General features: G+C 43.7%; 1 protein-coding gene across 1 annotated transcript; it reads right to left on the reverse strand.

The window, feature by feature from the left end:
• Positions 1–438: 438 nt before the first annotated feature.
• IGFBP3 (insulin like growth factor binding protein 3) lies at positions 439–15,223 on the reverse strand. The gene is made up of 4 exons (XM_086743068.1): positions 14,256–15,223; positions 10,236–10,462; positions 7,530–7,649; positions 439–1,199 (listed from the first exon to the last, which is right to left on the reverse strand). The coding sequence occupies exons 1-4, from the start codon at positions 14,638–14,640 to the stop codon at positions 1,074–1,076; spliced, it is 858 nt and encodes a 285-aa protein (XP_086599194.1). The 5' UTR covers positions 14,641–15,223; the 3' UTR covers positions 439–1,073.
• Between the last annotated feature and the right edge of the window lie 617 nt (positions 15,224–15,840).

Here is a 15,840-nt window from a genome sequence, read left to right on the forward strand (position 1 = left end):
GAAAGGGTGGTACTGTAATGGAATTTTCTTTGTCTACTAATATTCTGTATTAGTGTGTGAGCAGGAAATGTAAGCCCTGCTGCACAAACTGAAGTGAAAGACAGACAGAAGAATGCTTTACCGAGAACTTCAGTGCAATTGTTATCCTTTCCAGTGGCACAATTCAGTAACGGTACGTTAGAAACACCAATAAAATATTTTTTTTTTTTTTTTTAAAGTTTTAAAAGAATTATCTTGGTATTTGTAGTTACTTCAAATAACGAAACTTAGTCTCTTCTGGAAACACTTCCTTCACTCCATAAATTCATTTCTATTATCTAGAATAGGTCAGTGTGGATATGGATTGATATATATTTGTAAATCATTCCATACCCTTACTTTCTCTTTGCATACGGAAGTATACACTAGAATTATTGTGTAGTATTTGGTATTCATATGTTACATTTAAATAAAGTTTATTAAAAAACAATTATATTAAATACAGACTAATAGAATATTCATAATATATTTTACAGAAAAAAAATAGCCATGTCTTTATTTTAGAAATATGTTTCTTTAGAAAGTTCTTTGATATTTTTGTAAAACTTTTTACCTGTGAAGATGTTTCCCATCAGACCTGTAAAAAAAGCTTAACCTTTAAATCCTTGTGATTTTTTTTTTGTTTTGTTTTGCTTCTTTAATACTTTTACAAGCTTCCAATCTATAAATTCTTTAAAATAAAAAACCAGTATATTTCGGAATCAAATTGGTCACAGGCCATTCTTTAAAAAGCCAGTGGAGACTCCCTGAATCCATTCTGAAGTGCCTTTTGTTTTTCTCTCTTTAGGTATAAATAGTGCAGATTTATGTGGGAATTCAGAGCTCCCTACATGTCCTATACACAGCCTAACATGTGTCGGTGGTGGGGTGCTGCTGCAGCAGCGTCCACAGAGACTGCGACTTGCCATTCACCGCAGGAGGCAGAGCTCATTACTCCACATGCAACGCAGTCCACAGTGTTAGCCCAGCCCTTCCAAGGTCTCTGTGAGGTCCGGCGGCCACGCACAGATGCCAGAAGAACTGGCACCCAGCCCTCATTTGCTTTCCAAGTTATAGCAGTGGACATCTCCTTTTCCCTTCCCATCATATCCGGGAAGTGGCTGTCCGTATTTATCCACACACCAGCAGTAACCTCTCTTTCGGCCTTTGGATGGGCGACACTGAAACAGAATAAAAGACCCAGTTAGCATTATTTTTGTTTTCTCCACTCTTAAGTATTATAGAGCAGAGATTCCTGCTCATTTGATAGTTGCACCTCCATATCTCGGTCATATCCGACACAATCAAACAGAATATCTATTACCATTACAAAGTATTACAATAAAAGCTACATACTCTGCCTGTCAACCCCTTTGTGTCTAATTACTCCATTATAAAAGTCCTCTGAGAAGTACCAGAAAACAGCCTTATGAACTACTCCCTGTTATATTAGGCAGCACAGTTGTCCCCTTTGAATACCAGGACTCCTTGTAACAGTCCAGGCTGATGACTGGGACTCATCTTTGGAAAATAAAGTTAAAAGTTAAAGTTCTATGCTAAAGCACAGGTCTGGCAAAGATACAGCCATTGCAGCAATAAACACCCTTGGCTTGCATCCGTTTGCTGGAGGAATTTCAATACTGTAGTTTACATTTATTAAGATAATATTTCTGTAATGGAGTTACCACTTCAACAACTGCTACGTGTAGTAGAACTTTACATGTATATTTTCCTTTAAATAAGGTTCTTCATATACTAGTCTGTAACCTATGTCAGCTTTAGAAGTTGCCTGGTGGAGTTTGCCAGCAATGTCGACCAACCTGAAGCTACCAGTAAATAGGCAATGACTCTGAACTTCTTTAGAAAGAATAATGCAATAAAATAAAGTCTAGTATGTACTAAGTCAGTAACACTCTCCCCAAGGAACCAAGAATGGTAAAAACTAGACTGAAGGAGATGACATGCTGCAGGTTGCATTCAGTATGCAACCCTGGACACAGTTACATACTGTGAACTTCTGGGATCCTGCTGCAAAGTTTTCACCCACTCAAAAGACATGTGTCTCCAGGACACCGATTATATCACCACATTTGCCATGGTCAACCTCATTGCCAAGACACAGTCTCCATGTCAGCTCAAGTTTTGAGATTTAGTCATACAGAATTCGCCACAAATCCTAACAGAGGTGACTGTTTAGTCAGGACAGACTTACGAAGGAGGCGGTGACACAAATATATCTAGCTTTTCAAAGATGGAGGTTTCATCTGTGGCATCACCAACATGAAGGAAGATAGGCTACACTGAAGCCACTTATGGCCGCCAAAACTGTAAAGGCTATCTTGCAAGCAGAGCAAACGCTGCCTCAGAGATCACACTCACAGCAATCGAAGTATTTCAGAGGTTCAGGCTGGTGCAAGGGCATAAGTGAGGTAAACTTTGCCATTACCACTCAGCTGCTTGTTCTCCAGTCTAACAGGCATGTTCCCGTCTCCCATGTGGTTATGGCAGTGCTTCACAAAGCTAAGCATCTTTTCCGGGTGCAGGGATGCAAGGAAATATTAAGAACATCAAGCAAGTGTTGGCCTTCACATGCTGCCCAAAGTGTCTGACCATTTCTATGTCTAGTTTAGGACCTCAGGTGAAAGGGTGGTATTTCGGACAGAACTGTGAATATGGGTCACTCCTGGGACAGTCTGCACCAGCATACTGGCCCCTGAGTCAACTAATTTGTGGCAGCATGGAGTATGGTAGACAGTCTTCACTAGGAACTTCTGTGATCTGCTCCCATCTTTTTTTCACATTAGACAGAAATTTCTGAACAAGTTCCCATCTTGTTTAGTTTATTTTAGAGCAAATGAAGTAAAGTTAATCACTAACTGCAAATTACTGTACCCTTGTGATATATTTCTGAGTAACAAGCCCAATGCAGAAATAATACAATGCCTTCTCTTCTCTGAATTTGCAGTCCTTCTGCATTGGTCCTAGGCAAATGGACAGCAGCAGGATGATAAGATCAAATTTAAAGTACGTATCAGTTTATTCTAGGATAGGCTGAAGAAATTCAAATCTACTGAGAGAACAGCTAAATTAATAACTTGCTAAGCTACAAGGTTAGCTGCATTTGAGTTCTAGTTACCTGTTTGGCTAGTTTTCTGTACTAAATCTTTAAACACAAGTTTTACAACTTATGTTTATTGTCTCAAAAGCCTGACTAGGGTCAGGCTTTCCCTGACCCAGGGAAATCCTGGGTATTCTCCAGGATTTCCATGAATGGCTGCTCAAAGTCCACTGATGTCAATGGGAAATTTTCCTTCAATTTTGGTGGCAATGGGACTAGACTCTAGCTTAAGTGGTATTAACATTCAGTGACTTAAATTCTTCATGCTCTAAACTGCAGAATTAATAAACAACCTTTGGACAATTTAAATTTTACAGAAAAGGAAACTGAGGCAGCAGTTCTTGAGTTGTTTTTCCCAAGGGACCAGGCACAGACAGAGCCCAAATTAGAACACAGGGCTTTTGGCTGCCAGCCTAGTGCTCCAGCAACAAAACTACACTTCTGCTAGTACTAGTAACACAGCCTCCCCTTTTAGAAGTACTATATGAAGTATATTACACAACTCTCGCTGATTCATAGGCTTGCATCACTCTCAAAACAAATGATCAATTAAAGTTCTCATGTTGTTCGAGGTTTTGATTGCTTTTTACAGTTGCATAATCAATTTTCAGAATGAACTACAACGTGAAGTTAATCTGCAGGAACACCTTTCCTAGTACTAATATTTTTTTTATTTCTTATAGACATCCCATTTGGAAAACAAAACTGTTAGATTATTCTACAGCTAAAATAACGCTCTGTGAATTTACCTTTTCCAATCTGCAATTTTGTACTACTCAGTCATGCTGTCAATATTAAAGCACTTCTGATTCAGAAGTGATGTTTTTATCCTGAAGCAGCTAGGTTGCATTCCTTACAGTAGTGGTGGACAGTTCACATAGGGAAAAAAAAATTCCACTCTTCTGAATTTCGTATTCTGCATACATTTCAAGGCTCTGCCCAGCTCTTCTGTATGACTTCAGAAGTCCAAAAAGCTGGAAAACTGCCCAAGCGGCGGAGCCAGTAATTACTTCTGATAGAAACACCAGCTGCCAGCTTCCATGCCACCTGCCCCTCTCCCTTCCACAAAAAAAAGTGCCGCAGAGGCATTTGTGGGGCACAGCAAAGCCCCACAATGGTATCCCATTGAATTCCTGATCAGCCCAGAGGTCTCTGTGGAGCTACAACTGTGGTCTCCTGGAACAGACTGCAGACAGCATTGACATATACCTTGGGCCATTCTGGCTTCCGCCAAGCCCAGCTCTGTTTTCAGTGGAATGATGCCAGCTCACATTTAGGTGAGTGTCTGGCTCCAGTATGGGGCAACTCTAGTAATTGTCCCATATAATAATTGTAATTTCATCAAAACCTTTTTTTTTTTCCTATGCTTGAGGCAGAAAGGTGTTTGTATCAACCACATGATGTTTGTATACCACATGAATGTACCTACACATCACAGTTGAGTAGTATAACCTTACATGTGTGATTTATTAAGACAAAGAATTATAAAACTTTAATAGGCCTAATTTTTAAAAAGTTTATATATAAACACAAGGTGTTTATACATTTCATAAACATGAAATGTTTTTCATGTTATATGCTGACAGATAAACTTATGTTCTTAAATTGTTTCACATATGCAAATTACTCCCTATGGTTGTTCTTGAAAAGTCAATTTCTAGATATCCACAAATGTCTTGAAAAATAACTGCGTTCAACTTGACTGGAAGGGCAGGTGACCAGGGATGCAGAATATACTAACATATGAAGTGCCTCCTGAAAGTTTTAATGGTTTTGAGGGTGATCATAATTTATCAGATTCCTACAATCACACCATCCTAGGCAGTGATTTTGGCAGCTGTTACTGGAATTAAAAATGCCTTGCTCACACTCATTTTTCATGGATTTACTGTCTATTTCCTAACATATTACTCTGAATTTTGCTGTCACAACAGAATAGAATTGAAAAGCAGATGGAATGCTGCTAATAGCAATGAAAAAAATTAATAAAATAGTCTAGCATTCTGTTAATGAGACTAGATACCTCCTGCTCACAGTGCGTAAAGTATCAGACCTACATATTAATGCTCCAAAAAGAAAACCAAACAAACACAGTTGTCACCCATGTGGACAGTGAATTCAGTCTGGACAGGACTCACTTCTCAAACTGATGCTTTTTTCTAGGAGTTAATTCTACAAGGGCAACTCAAATACATTATTTTTGGTTTGTATTTTTTTTTGTTTGTGTGAGAAGTAGCCTGCCTTTCTAACCCCTACCTGTGAAGGCCTGTTGCCAGGGTTGACTGAGGTTCATTTACAGGAGAAGCACTCCAGCTGCACTTCACATAGCGTATCTACTCACATGGGGTCCAGTTTTGGGCATCTCCTACAAGATCCCAAGTTGTCTCCAACTACCATTGAAATTACTGGACTTGTGTAAATTGGCACAGTGCTTGACAAGGCTGGCCAGGTATGAAAGCATCCTTCAACCCTCTATCTTTGCTGACTGGATGGGCTGTTGCACATAGTGCAGGAACTTTTCCTAAAGCAGTTTGAAAGTCTCCAGGCAGCACGGACACTACCTGGAAGGCAGAAACATGTCTTTGCTCTGTACTGATGCTTTTTGTTCATAAATTAACTTCTAGGAACAAAGACATATTATTTGTCTTTCCTATTTTTTTCCTCCATATTTTCTTTTTTTTCTGTATAAATGGCAGAACTATGACGGCACTTTAAAGTACAGCCATCCTTTAAAGTAAGGCACTTTAATATGTGCTTACTGTGGATCTAGTTTACTACATACACATGCCAGAAACTGCGTTTAAACCACTATCTTTTTGCTGATGTAGCAAAAACCTCGGAGTCTGAAGACAGATGAAAAGAACATCTACTGAACAAAGTAAATATTAATCTGTGGTCTTCTGTAATACTCAGAGAAGGAAAAGGGCTTACAGTACTCTTGTGTACGCTGAATGCAGTTAAATGATGTGCTGTTCTAGAGTAGATAAGCAAATGCTTTTATGGTACAGGCACAAAACACAGTCCCAGCCTCACTCTGCATAGCAGTCCGACATATTTTCTGCACAAATGCAGACCCAGGTGTGAGCATTGCTCTCTGCTAGTTTACAGGCAGCCGGACATGAATGACACGGGCTTCTCTGTCCCTGCTCAGGACTTGCCACCACCTGCTCCGGAAAACCTGGGGAGTGTAGACAAGCTCAGCAGCATGCACTGAAGATCAGACAGCGCAGTCAATGCTGGGCTGACAGCAGAAGAGAAGGCTGAAAACCTCACCTCTATAGTAAATGCCCCAGCTGACACTGTCATCTTAACGCAGAGCTCCAGGGAATACCCAAAAGGGAAAGATTGTTTCTAAGAAAGCTGGAAGCCAAAAAATGGTAAGATACTATTCCCAAAATAAGGTCGCCTGGTTGGAGGTTGGCCTCTCACTTCCAACCGATGAATGGCATTAGCTAGTAACACAGAGTCAGCTGCTTGTTCGGTTACCAGAGATAGAGAGGCTGACCTGTGTAAACTCAAATAAGAGAGAGACAAACAAAAATTTGTCCACAAACAAAATCTGCCCTTATAGAGGGTTTGCCTTGAGGAAAATCTTAAAGAAATTTTTGAATTCGGGAAATTTTGGAATTATACCAAGGAATACATTTGGAGGCAAGTCACTAATTAAACACTGGAATGAGATGGGATGTGCACACTAAGCAAAGAACGTGGCACGTCTTGTACTTCCCCAAGTTCCTGAATGAGCTTCAAGGGCAGCACTGAATGGAGAATGCTGCCCTAGCTCAACCTGACACAACTAAAGCATAAATACCTGCAACTTACGTCTGTATTTGTCAAGAAAGGACACAACTCTAGAACCAAAGAGGGCTGAGAAGCCATCCCTGCTGCAGAGTAACTACTAGACATATTGCTTTTACAATAACATGACCTGGATTTTGGAAGCGATCTGTGTAGCACATAAAGGACAGATATATGCCTTTCTCAAGTTGCTTTTTGTAATATGAGCCAGTCCAGTTCTTCTAGGAACTCTCAAGCAGCTATTTACAATTCAAAGCATTGATCTATTGCAGTCATATGGTGACTGCAACATTTAGCTCTGTGGGTTATTACAGAGGCACTGCTCTTTTTAAACCAAAGGGCACTAGTATCTAGGACACCAGCCAACCTATGTGTGATTAGGTATGAAGTTTCTCAAATGAATCTGTTGTCATGACCAACAGAAAATAAAAACACTGTCCCCACTTGACAAGGTTCACCACTATCAGACCAGGTCCTAAAACTGAACTAGTTCCTCTGTAAGATGATACATAATGCACCTTGCTGGCAAGACTCTTCACCAAAGATGCAGAAAAGTGAAGTGCATTTATTGAAATGATACAGACTCTGTACTTACTTGTTTTTTCTTGTAGAACCCCTTCTTGTCACAATTTGGAATATGAAAACCCCTGGGACTCAAGACATTCAGGATCTTTAGGTGGTTTAAAGTGTCTTCCATTTCTCTACGACAGGGACCCTGTGAAAGAGCATGTTTTAGAAAACACAGATGAAACTTCATTCCCAAATGCTGCCTTTCACACAAGAGTTAATAAATCTTTAAAGGGCAAGAAGCACAAACCCAAAGAAATCTATTAAAAAGGGATAGCTGGACCTGTCAAAAGGCAGGCCATTCACATATACAAATTCTGACTTTCTGCTTTATTCAGGATAAAGCTATTTCTAAACACTGAAGGCCCTATGCTATGCTGAGACACAGACTGGCATTTCCAGTTGAAATCACAGCCACATATACCTACAGGAAGGCCTAGTGAGTATGTAAATCAAACATAACTTTTGTTTGGAAAAGCTGGCCTTGCACCAGATGGGAAAAGAAGGTGGGCAACTGGAAACACATCACTTAGTAGAATTTCCCTAATGCCATTTGATTCTGTGATTTAAATGAAAACAAGTAGTTTAGCATAACATATATGTATATATAAAAATACTGCAACTTTGGACAACTGTCAATTTCAACTGGACCAAACGGATGCAGTGATGCAAATGAACGGTTGCACACAACATTCACCTAAGGTAAGTGCGTGACTTTTTGCCTTGCTTTCTCCATCTGCAAAAGGCTGACAACAATGTAGCGAGGAACTTCCAGAAGCACTTTTAAGAGCATGTCTTAAATGCCAACTAATTATTTCTCACTGCAGCCCTTCAGGGTAGGGAGTAAAGTGTTATGAGCCACATTTTACAGTCAGAAAACCAGGAGCAGAGGACTTCATGTTTTGCCAAAGGGCAAGTCAGTGTTAGCAGCAGGATAGGGATTCAAGAGTCACAGCCTACAAACTCTGTGCTTAGCTGCACTCCTGTCTGGTGCATTACTGACTCAATCCACTAGCCTGCTTCTTCAGCAGAGACCCCAAAAAAATCCTTTGCATGGCTGCATGCATTTAAAACATCTAAGTTGCTGTATCAACACAAAGACTCATTTGGTGCAATTTTTAATTAGTGAAGTAATGGCATTTATACTTTCAAGTGGTAATATTAATAGTTTGCTCATGTAAAATGCCTTTCATGTGAGTGCCTGAAAGCATACAGACTGGAGTTTAACATTGATTTTTTTTTTTTTTTTTCTGGTGAGCAAAGACATTCCTCGCTGCTTTCACATGTTTTCTTTCAGTATAAATCTCACAAGCTCTACTCATGCACTTTAAATTGCTGCTCTTACTGGCAGCTCTTTAAAAAGACGTAACTGCTCAGACACGCTGACTGCAAATCATACACATTCAAAGATTTAGTCCTGACCTAGGCCTACAAAAAGACCAACAGCTTTTTTTTTTATTATGATTTTGAAGCAGGCTTCTGAAGTCAGAGAGATCAGTATCAAAAGTTAACATGCAGACACAGCTAGAGGGGCATTTGCTGACAAAGGCACTTGTCCCTGATAGACTTATTTCTGGTTCTTATAGACACCAGCAGCATCGGTAAGTTGGTGTGCCTTTACTCATGGGGCTCAAATACCACATGAGTGAAATGTTCATCCTAGTTAACACCAGGATCCTATTTGCTCAGAGCTACTAAAGTTCATTCTTTTACTGTAGGCAGTTTACTTCACATTTTTGGGAGAAGGACACACTGGAAGGCAGATATTGAAGTGTTTTTACTAGATGGCTGGACATCTGTGACAAACTAAACATGCAGCTTCACCACCCTTGCCGTGTTAACTTGGAGGCCATGCTCTCTTCAGATACAGCTTTCCACCTCATTCATATAGGTTTCAAAACCTTCTTTTGTAGGTGGGAAGCCACATCTGGTTTCACCAGGATTGTTTTGACGAAACGCCAGTGTATATATCCAGACATTTTTCAGATTATCTGGCACAGGCACAAGGACAGCCACCAGGTTATCAGCCAGGATGTTCAGGAAGAGGAATTATTCCCCCCTCAGATTCACCACACTCCAGTTGCCCTGTAAAGCCACTGGGCACAGGCAGCAGAAAGCAATGGTAGCTCACATGCCCGTGTGAGCCTTTGCATTTAGGCAATGGCACTAAATGATGACTGCAAGTGGAGGCTGTGTTCAGCACGTCACACAAACAATGACTGATCAGTCAAGATCCTAATCCTGAATCCAGCCTAAGTTTATCTCCCTTGATTTTCACCGTGGATTGTGAACACAGTGCCACTACACTGAACATGAAGCATCTTTTTTCCATTAATGCAACCCAATAATGCTGTTTGCCACCAAATTTAATGATGACACTATTAAACTTGTCCCAAGTCCACTCACACAAATGTGTGATAATTACAGGGGGAACAAGAACTTTCAAAGTCTAATAAATGAGTTTGTGAAAATCATACATGTATCCAACATAATTCTGTTAGGCCTCCATGTTTTCAGAACATTATCTGCTTGGTATGCTGATTGTCTGCATTTGCAGATTCAATAGTTTTATCAGTTAAACAGCCAGAATGCCCTAAATGGCTAAAACAACTGCCATAATTTAGTTATTTAGTTTATTTAGTTAACTTGTTGTATGCACAACATGCATATACATACACACATGTAAGCACACTCACATAAGGGGAAATATCTTTCCATTTACAAAAGTACTTACATATTCAGTCTCTTGTTTGGATTCAGACGAGAAATTCAGTGTATCTGTACTCTGTGAATCATATTCCACTTTATAGCGATGCATATTTTTGGCTTCCACTTTCCTGATGATATCTATTTTGGTGTGTGGTGGATGTGATCTGGAATCCGGCACCCTGTGAGAGTTTGGGATGGCCTGATTTTCTATGCTGCTGGTACTCGGGTCTTCTTCCGAATCACTGGAATTTCCTTTAAGAAGAAAAAAATGTAGTGAAGAAACAATGTTAATCAACTGCCAGCTGCGTCTGGAACAAGCCAGTAGATTAGTCTATGTACTTAACATTCCTTTACAAAATAGTGATATATAAAAAGATGAACAACTTAGCATTTCGCATGCATCAGCCCCTTCATCGCCAAGCGAAGGCTTTTGTATTGGAAGCATCCTCTTGCTCCCGGCAGCCTCGAAAGGTACCCCACGGCACCACGCACCCAGCACCCGAGAACCAGCCACCCCAACTTCGCGACCGAGCCGCCGCCGCCCCGGTTTCAGGCGCCGGCTGTCCGCTGCAGTTCCGCACGCTGGCGTAGGGGGGCAGCTCCGCGCCGCCGGGGAGCGGGAGCCCCCAGCAGCCCCACCGGCCCCAGAGCCGCCGAGCCTCATCCCACACCCCGCCCCCAACCGGCACTGCTGACCCACGGCTGATTTAATCAACTTCAGCTAAACGCGGCTGGCTTGGGGAACTCAGGGCTGCAGAGTGACTCTGTCTTCCCCGGGAAGGTGAGATAGATATATATATATTTTCTTTAAAAAGAGGCATTGATGCAACAAGTTCTACCACGCTGAGTTTCATGGTTCTAGTTAGCTGTTTTAACAGCTTTTCTGTCTTAATTTTATTCACCATACAGAACAGGAAGGAAAGAAAAAACAGCACATTTTCATTCTTCCACTATTAAAATCAGAAATATTTCTAGGTGTACAAAATACATTTTAAAGGCAACAGACAAAAAACAGCCCTTCATTCTGTCATGCTGTCAAAGGACAAACATCTGCTTTCATTAGGAGCTTCAAAAATATCTTATCTTTAAAACTACCACCCAGAAAACTACAGGAAAAGCACTTTTTTTTTTCCAAAATATGTAAGCCCAGTGTTTCTGTACCTTCTGAGGTATTTGTCTACACCGCATTTCTCCCTCTTAGGCGAGTCCTGCAGTGTAACTGTAACTGGCTGCATTTCCTCCAGGGAATTTTTTAAAGTCTGGATATTCCTATCAACTAAGTATCCAAGTCCCACTAGTTGCTGCCCTGGCTGCTGGCCTTTTTTAAAGGAAATAATATTGGGAGTACACAATTATAACTGATGTGCAAGGAACATCCTGGAAATATTTATTAAAATTGTACTTGATAGCTCACTGGAAAACCACAAAAGACAAGAAATTCAGTGCTAAACCTGAAAGCCCATGTTCACATAGTCCATTGACTCTGAAATATTTCAACACAGTCAGTGCAGTGGCACTGCTAATACACAGGAACAGGGGAGAAACATGAGGAGGAGGGATCCGAGTTAACATCTTGGTACTGGTGGTTTTAGTGTAGGCGCTGCTGGCAATGGATGTAATTGACCAGGAAAATTCAACTCCCAGTGCAAGTGGATTAAGGAAGTTTAAGACTTAAGTCTAAATTTTCTGGCTTTTGTGGGTTTAACTCAGACTCTCAGCGGTATTTGAACACATTTTTGGTGGTTTAATATCCTGTTTTTAAACAGTGTTTTTTTTTTTTTCCTCCACATTTTCAATGAAGTTTGTAAGAAATGGCACAATAAAATGTTATAAACCTGAATCTCCTAAATATGAACACTATGCCTACTAGGTTTTCTGCAATCTGTCCAGTTCATTAGTTTGCCTCCTTTACCAAAAATAAGTTGAAAATAATGTGCATTAAATAATTACCAGGCTGATCATTTCTGTTTAGAGACCCCATTATGTTTCAATAGCACTTCACTTGGAAATGGTCATAGTGCCACATTTTAAACTGTAAAGCATATCTGATTAACTCGGTTTCACAAAACTTGGTGCCAGTTGGCTTTACGCCCTTGTAACAGAAACAAAACTGCTATAAGAGTTACTTGCTCTTGGAAAAAAAAACAGATTAGAAGGGTTGCACATGCACATTATTACTGAACACTTCAGTGCTCCCAAAAAAACTAAACTGGAAAATAAGTAGCTGTTAACTGTTACTACAGTTGCTGTTAAGAAGCTACTGTAACACACGCCACCCCATACGGATTTCTAGCAATTTCTGTGAACTATGAACAACCAAGGGTAGCACCTGATGGAGGACCCAGCTGTGTGTAAGGGAGGTGATGTGACCCTGCTCAGGGAGGGCGTGCACCAGAGAGTGTTGGAAGTGGAGCAGTCCTCACAAGGAGGTAGGCACTATGTGCCACACAGGTTCAGCATCCTTCTTCCTTCTTGCTCCTCATGTTTGCAACCTTCACTCCTTGAATGTGAACTATAAATATCCTACTTTGCACTTTTTAAGGAATCAAAGCTCCTACTGATTTCAGTTTTCTCAGCCAAGAATGCAGAAACAGGAACTCAGCATTTTGACTATTTAGGCGGAAAACAAAGATTTTCAGCAAAGCGCAGCTCTGTCTCCCCCTTTCTCCTCTAACAATCACTGCTAAAAGCACTACCCCTCCATTAAACAACACCAGCTCTCAAGTACGGAGGAGGCAACCCTCATTTCCAATCCATGTGAAGGATGAATATACAGAGCCAAGTTCATGTGAGGAAGGAAGCTGCTCCGTGTTCCAAGGAGATTTAAAACTTCAGCGACTACCTCATTCAAAATTGTTACAGCTTGGGAGCAGCACATAAACAGTCACAATAAGGCATTTCCTACCCTCATAGCCGTCAGTTAACTGGAGCACTGGTGCCACTTCCTCAGCTAAGAAAAGGCCTGCCAAAGCGTCCGTGCAACCTAGCAGAAAAAAACCTCCTGGCTTTTTAAAAATGCAAACACTGGAAAGCCTTTTGACACGCTTTTCTGTAAATAAATGCTAACATACTCGCTGTTGGTTAGCAAACAGTTTAACGAAATGTTTGCACAGAGGGACTGTGCTTTCTTGATCTAAATCCCAAGTTTCCCTGTCTTAAGTTTCCACATGTGCGTGCTAACAGAACTTTTTCCAACTGTCCCTTCCTCTTCAAACAAAACAAAACCTGCTTTGTGAACGTGTCATTTACAAGAGATGTAAGATGTACGGGAAAGCTTCGTTTGACCAAAGATTGCAGTGCAGATTATTTGCAGTGCAAGTAAAAAACCAAGGCCCTCTTACATACTGCTAGGCAAACGCTTTGTTCTGAATAAGCACCTTCCCGGCCCAGGGGAATATTTAACTTTTTTTTTCCCTTCCCTCTCTGTTCAGCATTCCCCTGACTTAGCCATGCTGCAGCACAGGAGTTAGCCCACTCTCCAGTCTTCTCGCACCCTCTTTCCAGGAACGCAGGGGATAAATCGCGAGGATTTCACCCTCTCTCCGCTCAGGCTCTGCAGCCTCACGCACCCGCAACAGGCGATCTCTCCCCACACCCCCACCCTGAATTTTTTTTTTTTTTCAAAAGCAGCTCTGCCTCGTTTGCAAGGAGCTACTTCTTAGTGCTAAAAGAAAACAGATCTATGCACAAATAAGGCAGAAGAAGTAAATCTTACTTTCCTTCGGCAAAGGCACCCCTCCTCCAAAACGATCCCGGCCCCGGCTACGTGGCCGCCCGGGGAGCGCCCTCGGGCCAGCAGCCGGTCGGCAGCGCCGGGCAGGGAGCGAGGGGCCCTTCCGGAGAAATAGGGCTGCAGCGCGCCTCCCCCTAACCCTTACCCTTACCCTTACTCCTGCTGCGTGCGACTTAGCTTTTAACTTAAAAAAAAAAAAAAAAAAATAATAAAAAAAAAGGCAACGAAGCAGCGAACAAGCAGACAGGCGCGCGCGCGCAGGCGACCCCGTTAGGCGCCCTCGCCCCCCGCCCCGCGGCGCGGCCCCCTTACCTGCGGCATGCGGCCCCGGCAGGAGGAAGGTCCGCAGCTTGCCGCCCGCCGTGGCGTTGGTGCAGAGCCCGCGGCCCTCCAGCAGCGCCTGCAGCGGCCGCGCCTCCTCCTGCCGCGGCTGGCAGCTGAGGCCAGCGCCGCAGCGTTCGGTGTAGATGCCGCAGGGGTGCCCCAGGCGCAGGGCGCAGGTGAGGCAGCAGCCGCAGCCAGGCTCCCGCACCCGCTCGGCGCAGTCGGGCTGTAGGGGCTTGCACTGCTGCAGCGCCCGCGCGTCGCAGGGCTCACAGCGGACCACCGGCCCCGCCAGCGCCGCCGCCGCCCGCCGGGCCAGCAGCACCAGCGCCGCCGCCGCCACTGCCCACAGCACGCCGGGCCGCGGCACCATGGCAACCGGCGGAGGGGGGGCCGCCGGGAGGCGCCCCCGCGCACCCCTGGCCGGGGAGCAGGACGGGCAGAGCCCCGCCGGCGGCGGAGGGGAGCTGAGCGGCACGCACAGCCCGCGCCGCCGCCGAGGGGGCTGCGGGAAATGGGACCGCCGGCCGCTCGTACCCCGACCAGCGTTGGGGTCAGGAGAGCCGCGTTGCCGCACACGCACGCCGGCCCCTCTCTTCAGCTGCCGGCCCCGAATCGCGTAAAGGCAGCAACTCGGTAGCAACAAAGGCAACTTTTTTTTTTCTCTTCTTTTACTCCCCCCTCATCCCTGCAGAGCGCCTGAATCACTTGGCTTGACACTACCTTTCCCCCCCCCCACACACACAACAGTCAAGCAAAAAAAAAAAAAACAACAAAAAACCCCACGCCTTGTAAAAGTAAAAAACAACAAAAAAAAAGCCAAGCACAGACGGTCTGAAGAAAACGTGGTCCAAAAACGCTTCAGAAAAGCAAGAAGGACAAAGAGTGGAGGTGACGTAGGAAAAAAATAAAGAAGGGGGAAAAAAAATTAAGAAAGCGAGGTTCCCGTCTTTTTATTCTGTGCCGCCTGCCATGCAGCCCCACGCCTCACCACCCCGCGCCCATCTGCCCCGCGCGTAGTGCGGCCCGCCCTATATAGCGGCGTGGACACTGGTCCGCCCCGCGCCATGAATAACGAGCGGCGCGGCGCGGCGCGGCGCGGCGGCCGTCGCAACATCCAGGTTTCGGTCACGGACGGGCTGGGAGGGCGGGGCGGGGGGGCGGCAGCGACGGCGGTGTCGGGTGTTTATGAGCACTACTTCGGAATAATCTGTAAGAGACACGGCTGTGGGGAGAGGGGTACGTTTTGTGCCTTTTGTTTCAAGAAAAAGTGCTCTGTGTGCGTGTCTGTGCCCTCCTGTGTGGTTCCTTGGCGCCGGGAGAGAAGAGACGACCAGAGCTCGCGCACAGTGCCCTTTTTTGGACTCCCGTCTACAATGCCGTCTGCTTCAGGGCTGACGGAGAGCCCCAGCCGTCGAGGAGGCGTGCCTTAGCTCACACACGCACGCACACGCACGCACGCAGGTTCAGGGCATACCTTGGGATGGGCTTGCAGCTCACATGACAGCCGCATTTCCTGGGAAGATGGGGGGAAATGTGTACGCATGCACATGCACACACAGACTTTGCACGG

This window comes from Chlamydotis macqueenii, chromosome 2 (assembly GCF_036417535.1).
Source record: "Chlamydotis macqueenii isolate bChlMac1 chromosome 2, bChlMac1.mat, whole genome shotgun sequence".
Classification (NCBI taxonomy): domain Eukaryota; kingdom Metazoa; phylum Chordata; class Aves; order Otidiformes; family Otididae; genus Chlamydotis; species Chlamydotis macqueenii.